Below are 17927 nucleotides of genomic sequence, written 5' to 3'. Positions count from 1 at the left end.
AGTTGGCGGTTGCAGTGACACACCACCTGAGACTCCGCACCCTACGGTAGGAACACCACCTGCCAAAGGGAGGGTTAGTGGTGGCGCTGAGACTCAGGCTGAAGCCCAGCACCTTGCGGTGGGGACCCCACCTGCCGAAGGAGTGGCTGATGACATCACTGACCCTACTCCACTACAGCTGGCGCTGGTGACCTCTAGCCCTGAGGTTGGTGACTCACCTACCAAAGGGGGGGTTGGATGGCGCCCTGCACCGCTACTGGCTGACCCTGATTTCTCTGACTGCACCTGCGCGTCGACCGAGGGCCCTCCAGAGCGCTCATCTGTGCTGAACCCTTGCAAGGCCGCGCCAGTCTACAGTCTAAAACGTTTTTGGTTTTCGTTTCCAGGTCTGATAAAATATGTTTTGCTAGTTGCGTGCATCGGTCTGATGTCGACCACTGCTGAGATTCATCCTCAGCCTCCTCTAACGCGTCTGTACGAACCTGGGCCCTCTTCGGGTATCACGCTCGGAGACCACCCAGGTCTGTTAATGACACTAGGGCTGTCGCGGTAACCGCAAAAATGAAATATCGCAATATGAAGAAGCCCACCGCGCTGCATCATGGGCCACCGCGATTACTGAACTTGGTTCAACTCAATGATGCATGTTGAGAAGGATGGCTGCACTGGTATCAAAACGAAACGTTACTTTGCTCCTTTGGGAGCACTTTGGTTATCAGTACGTCAGCTGCTGCGCAGCCAGAGTCCTTGGCCGAGACAGAGCTGCCACCAGCAGCAAAAATAAATAAATAAATGCTCGGAGACCTGCTGAAGTCCCGGACAAGCACTGCTTCTGCAGCCGTCCCGAAGAGAGTTTGAGCCGAGCTGGAGCTCACTCGCTACCTGCAGGAGGAATGCATCCACCCTAAAGAAACCCCCCGTGACATGGTGGAGCAACAACCGGGAGAGATTCCCTTTGCTCGCCAGAGTCGCACGCAGGTACGTGTGCGTTAGTGCAACAAGCGCACCATCCGAGAGGGTTTTCAGTGTTGCTGCAAATGTTGCCACCCCTCTCAGATCCTCTCTCAAACTGTAGTTAACATGCTGGTTTTACATGTAGGTAACAAGGACGTGACCGAGCTATAAATCACCGTCATTCGTGTGTGTGAAAGTGAAACGATAGTGCGCCCGCCCCCCGGCGTGCGCGCGCCCGGTACATGTAATTTTTTATGCTTGATTTTAAACTAAACAAAATGGGGACTTGTTTCTTATTTGTTAGATGCTGCAGCCAAATTTGCATTTAAAAGTTTAACCTTCTCCTGAATTTTGTTGTTTTTAAGTTCAGTCGGACTCCGACTGTCGGAGAAACAAACGTTACTGCAATCTGTGTTGTTACTGCCCTTTGATCTGCATTCAGTAAAGTGTTATTAAAGAAGGCACGGCAATTTTTAACCTTTTTAAATGTGTAAACATTATGTTTAGATAGTACTGCAATAAAAAAGGGCTGCAATAATATCGCACACCGCAATATTAAGCCACCCTGAATCACCGCAGGAGGAATTCCTCAACCGCGACAGCCCTAAATGACACAAGTTTGTTTGTGTGTGTGCATGGTTGTACTTCCTGTCTATACATGGCGTGCATACTTGGGGTGACTTGAGATGGTCATGCTGTGGGTTCCTGGAGTCCTATAATGGTTAGGTGTTAACCGTTAGAGTGAGTATTTCACAAACTGTTGTGTTTATCCAAATTCCATTTTTATTTTTATTTACTAATCTCTAATACCTTATGGGGTATATTCACATATAGGTTTGATTACTAACATCACTGATTTACATTTTAGTGGTTATTCTTCTTTATATTAATTAGGGGTGCTCCGATTGATCGGCCACAGATAATTATCGGCTGATTTTCCTGCAAAAGTGTGTGGTCTGTGATCGTCGATCACTGACTTTCAATCCTGATCTGGCACTGGTGCTTACTCTTCCCGGCCGGTAGATGCGCTGTAGTTCACCCTTCTGCTTCTTCCCGCTTAGTGCGCATGCGCGTGGCGGCAAACCCGCAAAGACAAACATGTCTGCCGTGTGGAACTTCTTTACGGTGTGCGAGAGTGATATTAAGTTTGCGTCTTGCAACACTTGCAACGAAAACATATCCGCGGAGGAAGCACTTCAAAAAAATTCAACACAACGAATTTGATCCGACATCTAAAGACTAAACACTTGGCGGAGCATGATGAGTTTTGAGGCTCACCGCAGACAATGACAAGAAGCCAGCTAATGCTAATGCAGCCACAGTCAGATGGCAGCTAATGCAGCCGACGCTTGGAAACACTCGCCCATATGAGCTTGACAGTCAAAAGGCTAAGCAAATTACCCATAAAATCATTGAGTTTATTGGACTAGACGACCAGCCTTTTTCAGATGTGGAAGACGCCGGATTCGGCCAACTACTAACCCACTTGGAACCCTGCTACATGCTACCGGGACATAAATATTTTGCCGACGTAGCCCTTCCAGAGCTCCACCAGACAGTGTATTCTTTCATCGAGGGACTCCTTAACTCATTCACTGCCAGCCGTTTCCAGATTGCTAAAGCCCTTCGCTAACAGCGTTTGCCGTTTTTACAGTTTTTTTAAGAGTCACAGAACGTTGTGCGCTAGGATGATGTCGACGCCAAAACAACCAAAACAAAGAGGACTCACCTCTTACATCAGGAAGAATTTGCATGTTTCCAGCATTGTCCGTTCTTTCATAATCCGTTGTCGAATTGTGATCGGCAGAAGCTTTTCTGGTTCGCTCCTCACTTTTTTTACAGGAACGGTCCAAAACGATCTTCTAACACATGGATTTTCTGCTTTCTGATCATGTGATGTATGCGGATGAAGATCGGCTTCAGAGCTGATATGTCTGCTCTCACGGTGCAGGGGCTCGTTCCGATGCTCTAACAGTAAAACAATGCAAATGATGACTTTAGTTGTCATTGGCAGTGAACGGTTGGATCTAAAATGACGACTTTAGTCTTCAATGGCAGTGAATGAGTTAAAGAAAGCGTCTCATCCTCTGAGTTTCACAAGTGATATATGGAGCTCAGATGTCAGTCCTGTGTCAATGCTGAGCTTAACAGCTTACTGGATAGATGCAGACTTTCAACTTCAAAGAGCTGTTCTGCATGCCCACGAGTTTTCCGGTTCCCATACTGCGCTAGCTTTAGCAGCTGCATTTGAACAAATGTTTCAAACATGGCATATTCCAAAAGGTAGGGTACATGGGATACTAAGAGACAATGCCAGAAACATGACGAAAGCTATGGCAGATGCTGGGTTTCCAAGTTTGGGTTGTATGGCACACACCCTGCAGCTGGCCATCCATGGCAAGCTGCCAAAACCCTGCTAAAAGCTGCCTACCGGTGACACAGTAAACGGTTCCTGCAGAACAAAGCTGATATTGTTCCGGCTCCCTAAGAGTCCTTCTAGATGCAAACCATTCCATTCATCTGTTGTGACCCGGAAAACATCTACAAACCTCGGTGCCAGAGGTCATCTGACCTCTCTGACCTTCAGATCCACAAAGGAGGTCTTCCAAAGGGTGAGGTAGACACACAGATAGGGTCTGATGCCTTTTGATAAGAATCAACCTCATAGCTTAACGCAAACCAAATTCTTTCCCTTTTACACCCAGAACTCAGTTCTTCTAGATACGAAAGTTCTGATAACATCACATTCACATATAGTCACCATACGTCACATTTCATCCACCTAGATTCATCCATCCACAGTAATATTAGTTAGCTTGTCATGTTTTTAATTGTTTGGAAAATAAATTCTTACTTTTTATAAACCTGACTCTCTTCTTGAATCAAGACGAAGTGTTTACAATCCCTGAACAAACAAAGAATCCTAGAATCTTCTGATTAAACATCGAAAGACCAAGCAGGTTGATATTCTATATTTATATAGAAAATCACACCTTACTGGTCATAAGTAGAGGTAATATATTAAGCTTTTAAAGCACTACAATTTACCTACTCTTACACAGTCATCAAGCTGTAGAAGCCTTTCAATAACCTGCTAACTAAAACCAGGTGTTTTAAAGCAGGGAAACAACTAAAACACGCTGGATAGCGGTCCTCTAGGACCAGAACTGCCATCCTTTGTTCTACGGTTGGATCATCAGTTTGTTCCATTTTAACGAGGATACGTTATAAACACACTAAAATAGGGTAAACACTTGAATTAGAACATTACAGTAAATATGTACTTGTGTTTATTAAATGTCATCACTCACTGGTTCTCATTGAATAAACCCACGTGTGGTGTGTTATTAATTAGGCTTAAAGTTTTAGATAAGGGCTGTCAGTCACCCATGCAATTTAAAATAAAGTGATATGACATTTAATGATTGTTTTAATGTTCTAACAATATAAATTTTGACATTAAACAACATATTTATCACAACTGTATAATATTGTATTGTACAAATAGCTCTACATCGCCATAGTTAACAGACTGGTAGCAGTAGCAGGTAAACTAGGATTGTACAGTTTTACATATTGGATAGGGGTGTAACGGTTCACGGGGGGTGTTGAACCATTTCGGTCTGTTTGGTTCGGTCCACTTGTGTACCGTTTGGGTTAATTTTTTCCCCATTAAATACTGAATTTTATTTGCGTGATTTAAGTGCAGCGGATAAAAGTTCCTAGGCGAGTTTCTGCACGGACGTTGTATTGATGGCTGCAGGCGCCCGATCTCCGTTTAAAAAATATGATCTGCAAAGTCTGATCAAAGCCTTTCAGAGCGGATCAAACCAGCTGGCTGTTGCTGCTACTGGAGCCTGTAGAGACGCTGAATGGAACGTCGCCCCTCCCTCCCTTCTCTCACAACATGCAGACACACAGCGGCAAAAATGTAAACAAACACGTCTGCTGAACTTCCCCCTGGGACGACTGATGTAAAGTTTTTATCCTACAACTAAACTACGGCATGGAGGAAGCTCGCTATTTAATAGGAGTTTTTAAAGAAGAAACTCTGGGCGGTGTGAGGTGAGTTTTTAAGGCTCGCTGCAGAAATAAAAACAGGAGCATCATCAGTCAAACACAACACGTGTCTGTATGAGCATGACACTCATAGCTGCACAAATCTGTGAAATAATTAAAGACAATATGTTGGATCAGCAGCCTGTGAAGAAACCTGCTTCTGCTCACTATAGGATAAGATATGATTAAATAAATAAATAAATATAACAATAATAATAATAATAATAATAATATACCAAAAATGTATCCAACCGAGCTCTTTAAAACACTGAACCGAACCGAATACGATTTTAGCGTACCGGTACACCCCTAATCTTGGATGTTTTAAAACAAATAAATACCAAATTAATATTAGTTTATGGTTTTCATGTTAGAACAATCAACCACATCCACTCTTGACTAAAACATTGACCATATTTATCTGTCATCAACCATCCGTTTCTTGTTAATTTTGAGGGTCATTACATCAACGTTTCAAAGTGTTTTTGCTCCGTAAATTACAAAGTAAAATAAACCATCATCATCTGCAATAATTATTAACCATTTGGTCCAGTTTGAATACAGGAAAAATTATTCACTTGATTTGATGGGTTAGGCTTAGGCTAACCCTAATCCTATGAGGAAATATGTTGCCGACGCATTTCTTTATAGATTTTTATCGATTCGTTGTTGCAGCCCTATAGTCGACTATTAAAGTAATCGCTTGTGGCAGCCCTAATTTTAATAAAAAGCTATATTTAAAAAAACATAGTACCTCAATGGGGTGTTCAGAGGTGTACAGATTGAATGTACAATTTCTCTTTTTAAAGCTATATTTAAAAAGATAAATAATCAAATTGTATTCTGGCAGGCACGTCACTGTTTATGTTTACATGTAACAGCCACTAGAGGGCACCGTTGCGCTATAAAGACCAATCGGCAATGAAATTGGGGCTTTGTAAAATGCAAGCCCCCACAATGCGGCTCAAACATTGAGTGCAACCCAGAAGTACCAAAAATTGCAGTTCCACTCTCATCCGCTAGGGTCTGGTGTCAGAAGCGAGCAAATCTTCATTGACTCCCATGTTAAAAATACCAATTTCACAGCAGAAATAAACATGTTTACAGCCTGGTACCAAAACGTGTTTTTTGTTAAAATGATCTAGTTTACACTCATGACAACTCTGAGGGGGGTGAAATTTTTTCTCACTCTTCTGTTTAAGTGTATTAAAAGCCTAAACATCTGTATAATTAATGAGCATCAGACCCACGTGACCACAGAGCTAGCTCCGGGGAAAGACCTCAGTCTGGCCTGGAAACTGTTCCGGGATTTTGAGTCTCTGTGTTTGTGTATTCTTTTTTGGATATTATTTGTGCAATTGTTGGACAAAATGACTTGCTGTGGCATTAATTGCACTAATAGAGCATCCAAGGAGTCTCCACTTCATTTTTTTCGGTAAGTAAAATTATATTTAAGTATTTTAGGTCACTGCCGAGCTGAGCTTAGATTTTAACATGTGCTGTTTAACCATGAAATTTAAATGTAATAGGGTAAAACCCAGAGCATTTAACATAATGCTGCACTTTAGAAAATGGGTTGAAATATAACATGTTGGTGGAGCTGGGTTCCGACTATCGGCTTGCGGAGCTCTCGGGAGATCTCTGTGTTCCCCTCGGTTTTACCCAGCGGTCAGCCCAACGTATCTCTGACTCAGAAGCTGTGGTGTTGTGCACAGTTAACTCCGGTTGTAGATAGGTTGCTACCTCCATTAGCTTAGCTCCTACCTCCACGTTAGCTTTGGGTTAGCTTCAGGTTAGCTTGTAGCTAGTTCGACTGGGTGCCGTCAGTTGATCCCAGCCTTACAGCCCCACCCTCAGCTCCACCTCTCTTCCCTTTTGTGGAATTGTCTGGGCTTGAAGGAACCTGTGACAAGGTCAAAATGGTGGTGGTGGCCACCTCCCATTTTAGCCCAAAACTTATAATTGGAGTATATGGAAACCCATTGTCCAATATTTATATATCAATGGTAAAATGGCAGACTTGACAAGATTCTGAGGCCAGAAGATGTTCTAACGGTGAATAAACTTAGTAGAAATGAGTCCTTATCCTGTTATCCTGTATAATTTGTCTCAGAACATGAAGCTGGGACATATCAGCAGTGAACCAACATCTCAGCAGCAGAAAAATGTCCTGTTGTTGCAATATCACCTCTGAACACCAGAGTGTCCGTGCTCCACAGTCAACCTTTGATATAAACCAATATATACACAGGCGCGCAGATAGGGTGGGGGGCGGGGGGGATCTGTCCCCCCCACATTCAGATCGACCCCGATCTGTCCCCCCCAACTAAGGCCAGAAAGAAAACAAAATTGGAGGTTTAGCGCTTGAAGCTCCTTTTTCCAATTACATTGAATGCAGCATGACGTAAACAAACACCGACTCCAGAGGCGCCAAAGTGGTTGCTGCTAGGATGCAGGATGAAGCGAAAAGGCAAGCAACGATTACTGCGTATTTAAAAAAGACCAACAGTGTAAGTAGGCGGGACCGATCTGTCCGTTTATGCATGTTGGTTATAAGCGCCAAAGCCTCATTGCTTACTTTAACAAGTCTCATCTACAAATATGATCCCTCATGAAGTTACTACTTTACATCAGAAGATAGTGGAGATGTGGAACCTTCAGGCTGAGCAAAGTTTGGGAGTTTTTAGAGTTTGAAAAATGACTCCCGCCTAGAGGCTCCCAGTCAGGGAGAGGAGGAGATGTGCGCAGCATGAAGGGCGCAAATATCAGATAAAACGTATAATTGTTGGCAGGTCTGGTCTTTGTTGACTGATCACTTTGTCTGGTCATGACTGACTCTGATTATGAAGCAGAATATTGACTCTCGTCTCGTCTTCCTCCGCTTATCCGGGTCCGGGTCGGGGGGCAGCATCCCAACTAGGGAGCTCCAGGCCGTCCTCTCCCCGGCCTTGTCCACCAGCTCCTCCGGCAGGACCCCAAGGCGTTCCCGGACCAGATTGGAGATGTAACCTCTCCAACGTGTCCTGGGTCGACCCGGGGGCCTTCTGCCGGCAGGACATGCCCGAAACACCTCCCCGGGGAGGCGTCCAGGAGGCATCCTGACCAGATGCCCAAACCACCTCAACTGGCTCCTTTCGATCCGGAGGAGCAGCGGTTCTACTCCGAGTCCCTCCCGAATGTCCGAGCTCCTCACCCTATCTCTAAGGCTGAGCCCGGCCACCCTACGGAGGAAACTCATTTCGGCCGCTTGTATCCGCGATCTCGTTCTTTCGGTCATTACCCAAAGCTCATGACCATAGGTGAGGATTGGGACGTAGATCGACCGGTAAATCGAGAGCCTGGCTTTCTGGCTCAGCTCCCTCTTCCCCACGACAGATCGGCTCAGCGTCCGCATCACTGCAGACGCCGAACCAATCCGCCTGTCGATCTCCCGATCCCTCCTACCCTCACTCGTGAACAAGACCCCGAGATAGTTAAACTCCTCCACTTGAGGTAGGACCTCTCCCCCGACCCGGAGGTGGCAAGCCACCCTTTTCCGGTCGAGAACCATGGTCTCAGATTTGGAGGTGCTGATCCTCATCCCAGCTGCTTCACATTCGGCCGCGAACCTACCCAGTAAGAGCTGAAGGTCAGAGCTGGATGAAGCTAGGAGGACCACATCATCCGCAAAAAGCAGAGACGAGATTCTCCTGCCACCAAACTCGACACACTCAACACCACGGCTGCGTCTAGAAATTCTGTCCATAAAAGTGATGAACAGAACCGGTGACAAAGGGCAGCCCTGGCGGAGTCCAACCCTCACTGGGAACAGGTCCGACTTACTACCGGCTATGCGGACCAAACTCACGCTCCTCTGGTAAAGGTACTGAATGGCTCTTAACAGAAAGCCACCCACCCCATACTCCTGGAGCGTCCCCCACAGGGTGCCCCTGGGGACACGGTCATAAGCCTTCTCCAAATCCACAAAGCACATGTGGATTGGTTGGGCAAACTCCCATGCCCCCTCCATCACCCTTGCAAGGGTATAGAGCTGGTCCACAGTTCCACGGCCAGGACGAAAACCACATTGCTCCTCCTCTATCTGAGATTCAACTATCGATCGGACCCTCCTCTCCAGTACCTTGGAGTAGACCTTTCCAGGGAGGCTGAGGAGTGTGATCCCCCTATAGTTGGAACACACCCTCAGGTCACCCTTCGTAAAGATGGGGACCACCACCCCGCTCTGCCACTCCCTAGGAACTGCCCCCGATGACCACGCAATGTTGTAGAGACGTGTCAACCATGACAGCCCTACAACATCCATAGCCTTGAGATACCCAGGACGAACCTCATCCGCCCCCGGGGCTCCGCCGCTGTGTAGTTGTTTGACTACCTCAGCAACTTCTGCCCCCGAGATCGGACAGTCCATCCCCAGGCCTCCCAGCTCTGGTTCCTCCTCGGAATGCGCATTGGTGGGATTGAGGAGCTCCTCAAAGTATTCCTTCCACCGTCCGACTATAGCCTCAGTTGACGTCAGCAGCTCCCCATCCCCACTGTAAACAGTGTGAGCGAGTTGCTGCCTTCCTCTCCTGAGGCGCCGGACAGTTTGCCAGAACCTCTTTGGAGCCGATCGATAGTCTTTCTCCATGGCCTCACCAAACTCCTCCCACGCCCGAGATTTTGCCTCGGCAACTGCCACTGCTGCACCCCGCTTGGCTATCCGGTACCTGTCTGCTGCCTCCGGAGACCCACAGACCAGCCACGCCCTGTAGGCCTCCTTCTTCAGCCTGACGGCTCCCCGAACCTCTGGTGTCCACCAGCGGGTACGGGGGTTGCCACCACGACTGGCACCGGCCACCTTACGACCACAGCTAGCAACAGCCGCCTCGACAATCGCAGAGTGGAACAAGGCCCACTCGGACTCAATGTCCCCCACTGCTCTCGGGACGTGGTCAAAGCTCTGCCGGAGGTGGGAGTTGAAGACCGTCTTGACAGGTTCTTCTGCCAGGCGTTCCCAGCAGACCCTCACTATGCGTTTGGGTCTGCCAGGTCTACGCGGCATGTTCCCTTGCCATCTGATCCAACTCACCACCAGGTGGTGATCAGTTGACAGCTCCGCCCCTCTCTTCACTCGGGTGTCCAAAACATACGGCCGCAGGTGTAATAAAAATGAACTTGTCATCTGTTGTATAATTGCTTTATACAAGTTATTGATCACTACTGTTTGTCAATCACACTTATCATGAGGATATAATCAAGGATAATCATGGTAGAGCCGAACATAATGTGATCATGAGGATGTAATCAAGGTAATCCTGGTGGAGGTGTGCAGCTTTGCACGCACATCAGGGAATGTATAAGGAGCAGAGCAGAGCTCAGAGCTGTTAGAGCTGCTTGTTGGATTCTACCTGACGAGGTTCATGGATTACATGTGTTCAGTTCTTCACCTATCATGGATTACGTTTTCTAACTGGGGTGTTCAGCTCTCCACCCATAAGCAACGGTAAGAGAAATGTTTCGTTCATGATTGATAACTTGTATGAATGCCGGTTGAATAAAGCCTTGTTGTTCATCTGATATTCAAGTTGTGTTTCATTGTTTCTGGCGTCGACTTGACAACGATCCTGATTAAATAAATATAAAGTGTAAAAAAGAGACTTTGAGTCTTTTAAGGTAATTAAAATAAAATAAAACATTTTATTTTAGAACAGCAGGTCAGATGATACGACTACAAAATCTATCATCGACCTGTGACCTAGGCTGCCCTGGTACCAAGTGTACCGGTGGGCATCCTTATGTTCGAACATGGTGTTCGTTATGGCCAAACTGCGGCTTGCACAGAAGTCCAATAACAAAACACCGCTCGAGTTCAGATTAGGTGGGCCGTTCCTCCCAATCACACCCCTCCAGGTCAAGCTGTCATTGCCCACGTGAGCATTGAAGTCCCCCAGCAGGACAATGGAGTCCCCTGATGGAGCACTATCTAGCACTCGTCCCAGGGACTCCAAAAAGGGTGGGTACTCTGAACTGATATTTGGCCCATAAGCACAAACAACAGTCAGGACCCGTTCCCCGACCCGAAGGCGCAAGGAAGCTACCCTCTTGTCCCCCGGGGTAAACCCCAACACACAGGCAGAGAGTCTCGGGGCTAACAAAAAGCCAACCCCAGCCCTCCGCCTCTCACCCGGAGCAACTCCAGCAAAGTAGAGTGTCCAACCCCTCTCCAGGTCTCGGGTTCCAGAGCCAATGCAATGTGTCGAGGTGAGTCCGACTATATCTAGCCGGTACCGCTCAACCTCTGCCACAAGCTCCGGCTCCTTCCCCGCCAGCGAGGTGACGTTCCATGTCCCAAAGACTAGTTTTCTTGTCCGGGGATTGGACCGCCAAGGCTCCCGCCTTGGTCTGCCACCCGATTCGCATTGCACCGGACCCTTCATGTTCCTCCTGCGGGTGGTGGGTCCACAGTTGGACGAGCCCATGTATCCGGTTCGGGCTGGGCCCGGCCGGGCCCCATGGGCGAAAGCCCGGCCACCAGGCGCTCGCTCACGGGCCCCAACCCCAGGCCTGGCTCCAGGGTGGGACCCCGGTAACCCTCCGGGCCGGGTACTCCGACTCTTCGTTTTAACCGCCATGAAAGATCCTTCGAACCGTTCTTTGTCTCACCCTTCACCTAAGTCCAATTTGTCATGGGAGACCCTACCAGGGGCACTAAGTGCCCCAGACAACATAGCTCCTAGGATCATTAGGGCACTCAAACTCCTCCACCACGATAAGGTGACGTTTCAAGGAGGAGAGAATAGAATATTGACTCTGATGAAGAAATTCACTCATCCAGCCGGGATGCTGCAGCATCAGACAGCTGGTGCTGCACGAGAGGTGTGTTGAGTTTACAAGCTCCAAACGTTGGGTCTGATGTTGGTTTAACCTTCTCTGGGACGTGATGGATGTATAAACGATGGTAAAACACCGCTAACGTGACAGATGTAGCGACAACGTAAAAAAAAAAGCCGTAAAAAAGAGGCAGATGCCGATGTGTTTTGTATGGAAGTCAAGTGTGCCACATAATCATAAAAAAATTAAAATATACAATTTTAAGAGAGATTTAAATATGTATATATAAATAAAAACTTTCCACACATAATGAAAATATCTAAATAACGTAAAAATACGAAGGAACATCTGTTGGTCAGGCTGAAAAGTTTGGGAACCACTGCTCTAAGTGATAAGTGAATATTGTTTTTTAAATGTATTTTATGTGCAGTTTTTTAGGGCTTTCATGTTTTCTGTAAAGATTGGTATGCTGAAAATCATTTAATGTTTTGCATAAAGCATGAGGTTTTGGTTAGTAATTGGAAGAATAACAAATGACTGAATTAAATAGTGGAGCGCCTCTGTCAGTGTGCCCCAGGGCAGCTGTGGCTACATCATAGCTCATCACCATCAGTGTGTGAATGGATGAATGATACACTGTAGTGTAAAGCACTTTGGAGTCCTTACTCTGAGAGGCGCTATACAAGTGCGGATCATTTATCATTTATAGTGTTGATCAGGCAGAGCTGTGTTGCCAGCGTTCCACTGCATAATGGCTTCAGACGCGTATACAATAGTTTTTACGTAAACCATTGGAGGAAATTACACAAACTGAGCTCTAGTTAAGGTGCTTGCAATAGTGTGTGTGTGTGTGTGCGCGCGCGCATGTGTTTGGGGGAGGGTATATTGGAACATCCCCCCCCCCCCCCAGTTTGAAAATCCTATCTGTGCCCCTGTATATACACAATTTAAAAAGTAAAAGGCTTGTTATACAAAAATATAACTTCACCTCCTGTGGAGTAAGTCTGTTCCATTTTAATCGTTTTCTTTGACCAAGGAAGAACAGTGTCCTCAAAAGAAAGGCGCCAGGCCTAGCAAGGCAATGACTTGGTGCCTTAATATTGAAAAACACACAGTGATTTTTTTTTTCCCCTTCAAAAGTCTAATTTAGGTTTGGGGCTTTTCAGAAAACATCCGGGGCTTGAGCCCAAGTGGCCACCTCCTAACCCCGCTTCTGCATTACCGTAAAGTGGAATTATGTATTTATTTAAAATGAAATTTTAGACACTTATTTTGAAAGTTTCAGAAGTAAAAAGGAAATTTAAGTAAAGCTAATCTGATGCAACTTTTTACTCTAAAGAGATACTAATACGACTCACCGGGCCGTTTCCGCTCACAAGCATGTTCGTGCGGAGTTGACTTCCTGCTAAGCTAATCCGTTTCTCCGCCTCAGCACCGCGAGTTTGTTTGGTTTATGAACAAACAGCTGCAGGTGCTCGTGCATTCGTGTATGGCAATCCGATTGGATCGAAATCCGTTCACTTTTGAGCAGGTTTTGTTGTAAAACGGCGTTCAAATCTCCGTTTTTAAACTTCCAACGCCGAAAAACCAGTTGAAAATCCCTTCAGAACGTCGTCTTCGTGAAGTTTTCAGAGCACCGTAAAAACGACGTATTTTCTCGTCTCTGAACACCGCACAGAGGCACTCTGAACACATCCTCCAGCCAACGGTAGAGCTGCAGTCTCCCTGTGACGTTAACGTGTGTGTCCCGTAGGTTCCAGGAGCGGAATAAACGACTCACACCGGAGCTGCGTTTCACCTGAGCTTTTTGCTGCGCAGTGCGCACCGAACTACGAACGATCTGTTTGCAGCCGAAGCTTCGGCTCATGTTTCAAATACACCAAAACAGAAGAGTTATGCTCCCTCATAGCGCTGGGCTCCCTGAGGTCAAGGTTTCTTACTTCCTGTTTAATCTTTTCACAATAAAAGCACAAATTCATAAATACAGGCAATAAAACAACACACAGCGTTCCCTATATTAAGGATTAACGATGTTCGGAAGAACCAGTTCTCTCTGAGCCAGGCTGGGCTGTGGGGTGGGGGGAGATCCAGCAATCAACCGGCTGGGAAAGCTGACCACGACACCCGGCTTCCGGAGACTATAGGACCGCAGCGGCTGGAGGGCAGACATCCGTCTCTGGTTTTCACATCGGCGCAGACTTCAGCTGACTGTTGCGGCCACTTCCGATATGTCAAGAAAGCTTCAAAGGACAGAAGTGTGCGCTGATTGCAGTGCTCCAGGTAGGCAGCGGGGTAAATAAAAACGGAACAATGCCAGGGGAGGGCTAACGGGGCCGGGGATGCTGCCACTGTGGGCTTTCAGAGCAGGAAACGGCCGGGAGTGTCGTCAACTAGGCCCCAGACAAACCGTGAAAAATAGCTGAACGCCGCTACACCGCGGTTAAAAGCCCTGTACCTGTTTATAAGGACGATAACACACATCTGTAGCAGGTTACTGGTGGTGGCTAATAGAGTTTGCCTTTGTTGTTAGCTTAGCTTAAGCTGCTAGCCACTCCAGCCAAGCTGATCCGGAGTTTGAGATTAAAGTCGTGTCGTGAAAATTGAGACGTGATAAAAGTTTGCATGAGTGTCGCAGCAGTGTCCCTTAGGCAAGGGGACCAGTAAAACAACTCTGACCCCCGAGTGGTTTGGTTATCATGAGTCAGCGTCATCCGGATGAGGTTTTGTCACTTTTAGGAGCATCATTACGGTTCTTCAGCCTAACTGGTCCCTGTTGCATCAGAAGGTCTGATCACTCCAACTCCTGTTTATGTGGCATCAGCAAAGCTTCTCTTTCCAGACCAGCAGCAGGTTTCTGACTGGAGCTGACAGAAGACAGCACATCACTCCCGTTCTGATCAGGATTAACTGCAAAGTCCTACTGCTTGCAATCAAATGTTTGAAGTCAGGTCCCTCCCTATCTAAGTGAACTCCTCCATTTCTACCACCCCTCTGGTGCTCTTAGGTCTGCAGATAAACTCCTCCTCACCATCCCTAAGGCATGTTTGAGGGCTTTTTGTATCTGTGCCTCGAAACTTTGGAGTTCCCCACCCCTTCCTGTTAAGCCGGGCGTACACTGTGCGACTTTGTCACTTTTTTGAGCCGATTTTCCACTCGTGCGAGAATCCACGACATCGGGGCGAGTTTTGCGCCGAGCGTCGTGTAGTGTACAGGGGGTTACGAGAGGCGATTAAGGCCTAGTCCACACGTAGCCGGGGTTTTTTAAAATCGAATATCCTCCCCTCCAAAAACTCGCATCCACACCACTGCATTTTAAAAACAAACTCTGTCCACACGTACCCGGATAAATACTTTGTTAAGGACATGCCAGACCTGTAGGCGGCAGTACTTCCCCCGTTCTTAACCTCGTCCTTCGTCTGTGGTCTTCTGCAAGGAGGTGTAATTCTGCTTGCAAAAACAAACAAGTAAAAAGCGCTTGGACAATTGATGGATCGGGTAGTGACAGAGCGCAGCTCTGAGGGCATCCATGCTGTCGGCTAGTGTAAACACAGGTCGCACACGTGATGTCAGCATTTTTTGTCGCGGAAAGTGACGTTGCGGACCTTAAAACTCCGGTTTTGTCCGTCCACACGCAGACACCCACAACGGAGAAAACGCAGATCTTCACTTTGGCCGGAGTTTTTAAAAAGATCAGTTTTCGTGTGAAAAAGCTCCGTTTTCGTGTGGATGACAGGCCAAAACGCAGAAAAATATCTACGTTTTGGCAGATCCCCGGCTACGTGTGGACAGGGCCTAACACCACGTGACCAGCTGCCGATCAGCAGTCGTGAGGTCGCACGGACTTCTGGCGTGTTTAAAATTTTGCTCGTCCCTCGTGAGGGTATGGCACTGTTGAAGCGGAGCTGCGAGCAGCTGCAACCCAAAAAGTATCAGAACCGCTCACGGCGCATGCGCAATCCTGCATCAACGCCGCTTGCTCGCTATTTCCCTAATAACACGCTGTTCGCTTTTATTTCTACACGTTTTTTTACTCACAAAGATTGTCAAGAAAGCGTGTTTGTCGTGTTCATGTCAAATTAAGCTGATCACAAAACACAGATTTACTTTCTTTTAGGGCAGGGTGATACGCCCAAAAAATAAAATCTCCGATTTTATTTTCTTTAATTCGATTTCCGATTTTTTCCGATTACACCCCCCCCCCCCCCCCCCCCCAAGAAAAGGACACCAACAAGTACAAACAGCAGACCACTTGAAGCTACTTTTGCTTTTATTTAATCAAAAGCAAAACGTGTAATGCTCTTCAGGGATGAATGGCGAATAACTGAAAACCCTCTTGGAATCAAAGTGCCAGGTGTGTTTTGAGTCATACTCTGTTGTCTAGAGTGAAATGTGACAAACATTCCCATTAGAGTAACACCATTTTCTCAAACATTAACAATACATTCAAATACAGGTAAAACTAAACCAACCCAAACAGTGCGACAACTAACAGGGATAAATGCATCATACTTTTCAATCCAAAAACAGAGAAAAAAAATTATCTGTCTTTAACTTGCATTTACGGTAAAAGATTTACTTTGCATATAATTTTAAATAAAAACATAAGTGCAAAACTTCTTTCTTGGGTAAAATACTAATTTAAACAAAAATTAAGAGTACAAAAATTGCAAAATAAACAATATTCAACTCCAACTGAAAAGTGCCAACTTTTGTTAAAAAAATAACTTTAACAAACGATTTGTGTCCCTGAATGTAGAAACAGGAGAGAAAAATCACATTTTGATTGAGCTGCTGAACATGAGATCTGTGCTTAAGTTTGGGTCAATAACATTTATATATTTTTGGCAAGGAAAATCAGCCTGTCCACTGCCTCTGGCTTGAGGCAAGCTCGGCTGCATTTGACAACTCATCCTGCCGCACTGAATAGCCTCTCAGATGGGGCACTTGTTGCAGGGAGACTGAGGTATTTCTTGGCCAGGTGACTGAGCCTCGAGAAGTTTGATTTGTTGCTCTTCCACCATTGCAGTGGATCAGTGTCAGGATCTACCTCTGGGATGAGCATATAAGTTGCAAGTTCAGTCTCTATTTTAGCCTCTTCCGACTGGTCAGGGCCAGGGGTTGGCACACTCTTCTTGAAGAAAGTTGCTAAGGTCTTTTTCCTCTTGGGATTTGGCTGAGGCCTTGCCTCTTGGTCCACCTGCACAACTGGACCAGGCTGTGGTGTGCTTTTGTCAGTGGGGAAAGACAGAAGTTCACTGACAGCTCTTCTTTTGATTTGCTCCACCTTGTCTGGGTCGATGTAGGATGTCCGGAATCTTGGATCCATCAGAGAGGCCATGTCCAGGAGTTCATCTTTGACAGGATCACTGTATTTGTTAACAAGGTATCCCAGTATGTTGCTTTTGATTGTTTTGGTAAGCTCTGTGTCGTTGTCCTCAGGCTGCAAAAGACTTGTTTTGAACAGATGGATAACAGGCTTGATGTATGAGACACTAACATACATTTCCCCTGATAAAGCATCTGTAAAATCTTGGAGTGCTTTAACCGCCTTGTTTACTCACTCCAAAACCTCGATGTCTTGCCAAGAGGGCAAGAGATGGCGGCTTTTAACTTCAGACCCCAGGACACGGGCAATAGCCTTCTCCTGTTCCAGTAATCGCTCGATCATCTTTTGGCGGGAGCCCCACCTGGTTGGAGATTCTACTATAAGCTGATGAGGGGGAAGGCTCAGCTCTGACTGAGCCAAACCCAGCTCTCTTCTTTTCTTCCAACTGTAGGAAAAAGCAGCAACTATCTTCTTGCAAACTCCAATGGCTCGGTCTATGCGGGTATCCTTAACACCATTCTCTGTATGATAAAGAATAAAACACAAAGACATGCATCGCTATTGGGGACTTGAATAAACAACTACATCCACCTAAAAATGATTTCTTCTGTATGTCTACTTATGTATGAACATAGTAACACCTGCAGTCGTTACACTGAATATATGTTTGGTGTATATTATTTTTATGTTTTAATCCATGGGCAGAACTTTGCAGCAGCACAGTGATAAATAAGCACAAATACTATTAATAAATTTAGAAGAAAGAGTATTCAACAGG

At 46.2% G+C, this 17927-nt stretch overlaps 2 protein-coding genes across 6 annotated transcripts in view; one reads left to right on the top strand and one right to left on the bottom strand.

The window, feature by feature from the left end:
• Positions 1 to 17927, bottom strand: part of shld2 (shieldin complex subunit 2) — a 41709-nt gene that overhangs the window by 13259 nt on the left and 10523 nt on the right. The window contains exon 1 of one of the 2 annotated variants that reach the window (XM_054737747.2): positions 13182 to 13743. The exons of the other annotated variant lie outside the window; for it this stretch is intronic. The gene's annotated coding sequence lies outside the window, so the exon portion shown is untranslated. Of the gene's footprint in view, positions 1 to 13181; positions 13744 to 17927 lie in introns of those variants that run through there. 2 annotated transcript variants of the gene reach the window in all.
• git1 (G protein-coupled receptor kinase interacting ArfGAP 1) overlaps positions 13798 to 17927 on the top strand; it is a 190089-nt gene continuing 185959 nt past the window's right edge. For all 4 annotated transcript variants that reach the window (XM_070543325.1, XM_070543327.1, XM_070543326.1 and 1 more), the window contains exon 1: positions 13798 to 14103. In XM_070543325.1, coding sequence (XP_070399426.1) covers positions 14052 to 14103 — 52 coding nt within the window. In that variant the 5' untranslated portion in view covers positions 13798 to 14051. The remainder of the gene's footprint in view (positions 14104 to 17927) is intronic.

Source organism: Nothobranchius furzeri, chromosome 13 (genome assembly GCF_043380555.1).
Source record: "Nothobranchius furzeri strain GRZ-AD chromosome 13, NfurGRZ-RIMD1, whole genome shotgun sequence".
NCBI classification, from domain to species: domain Eukaryota; kingdom Metazoa; phylum Chordata; class Actinopteri; order Cyprinodontiformes; family Nothobranchiidae; genus Nothobranchius; species Nothobranchius furzeri.
The sequence above is the reverse complement of the archived record's forward strand: the minus strand, read 5'-3'. Positions and strand labels throughout refer to the sequence as shown.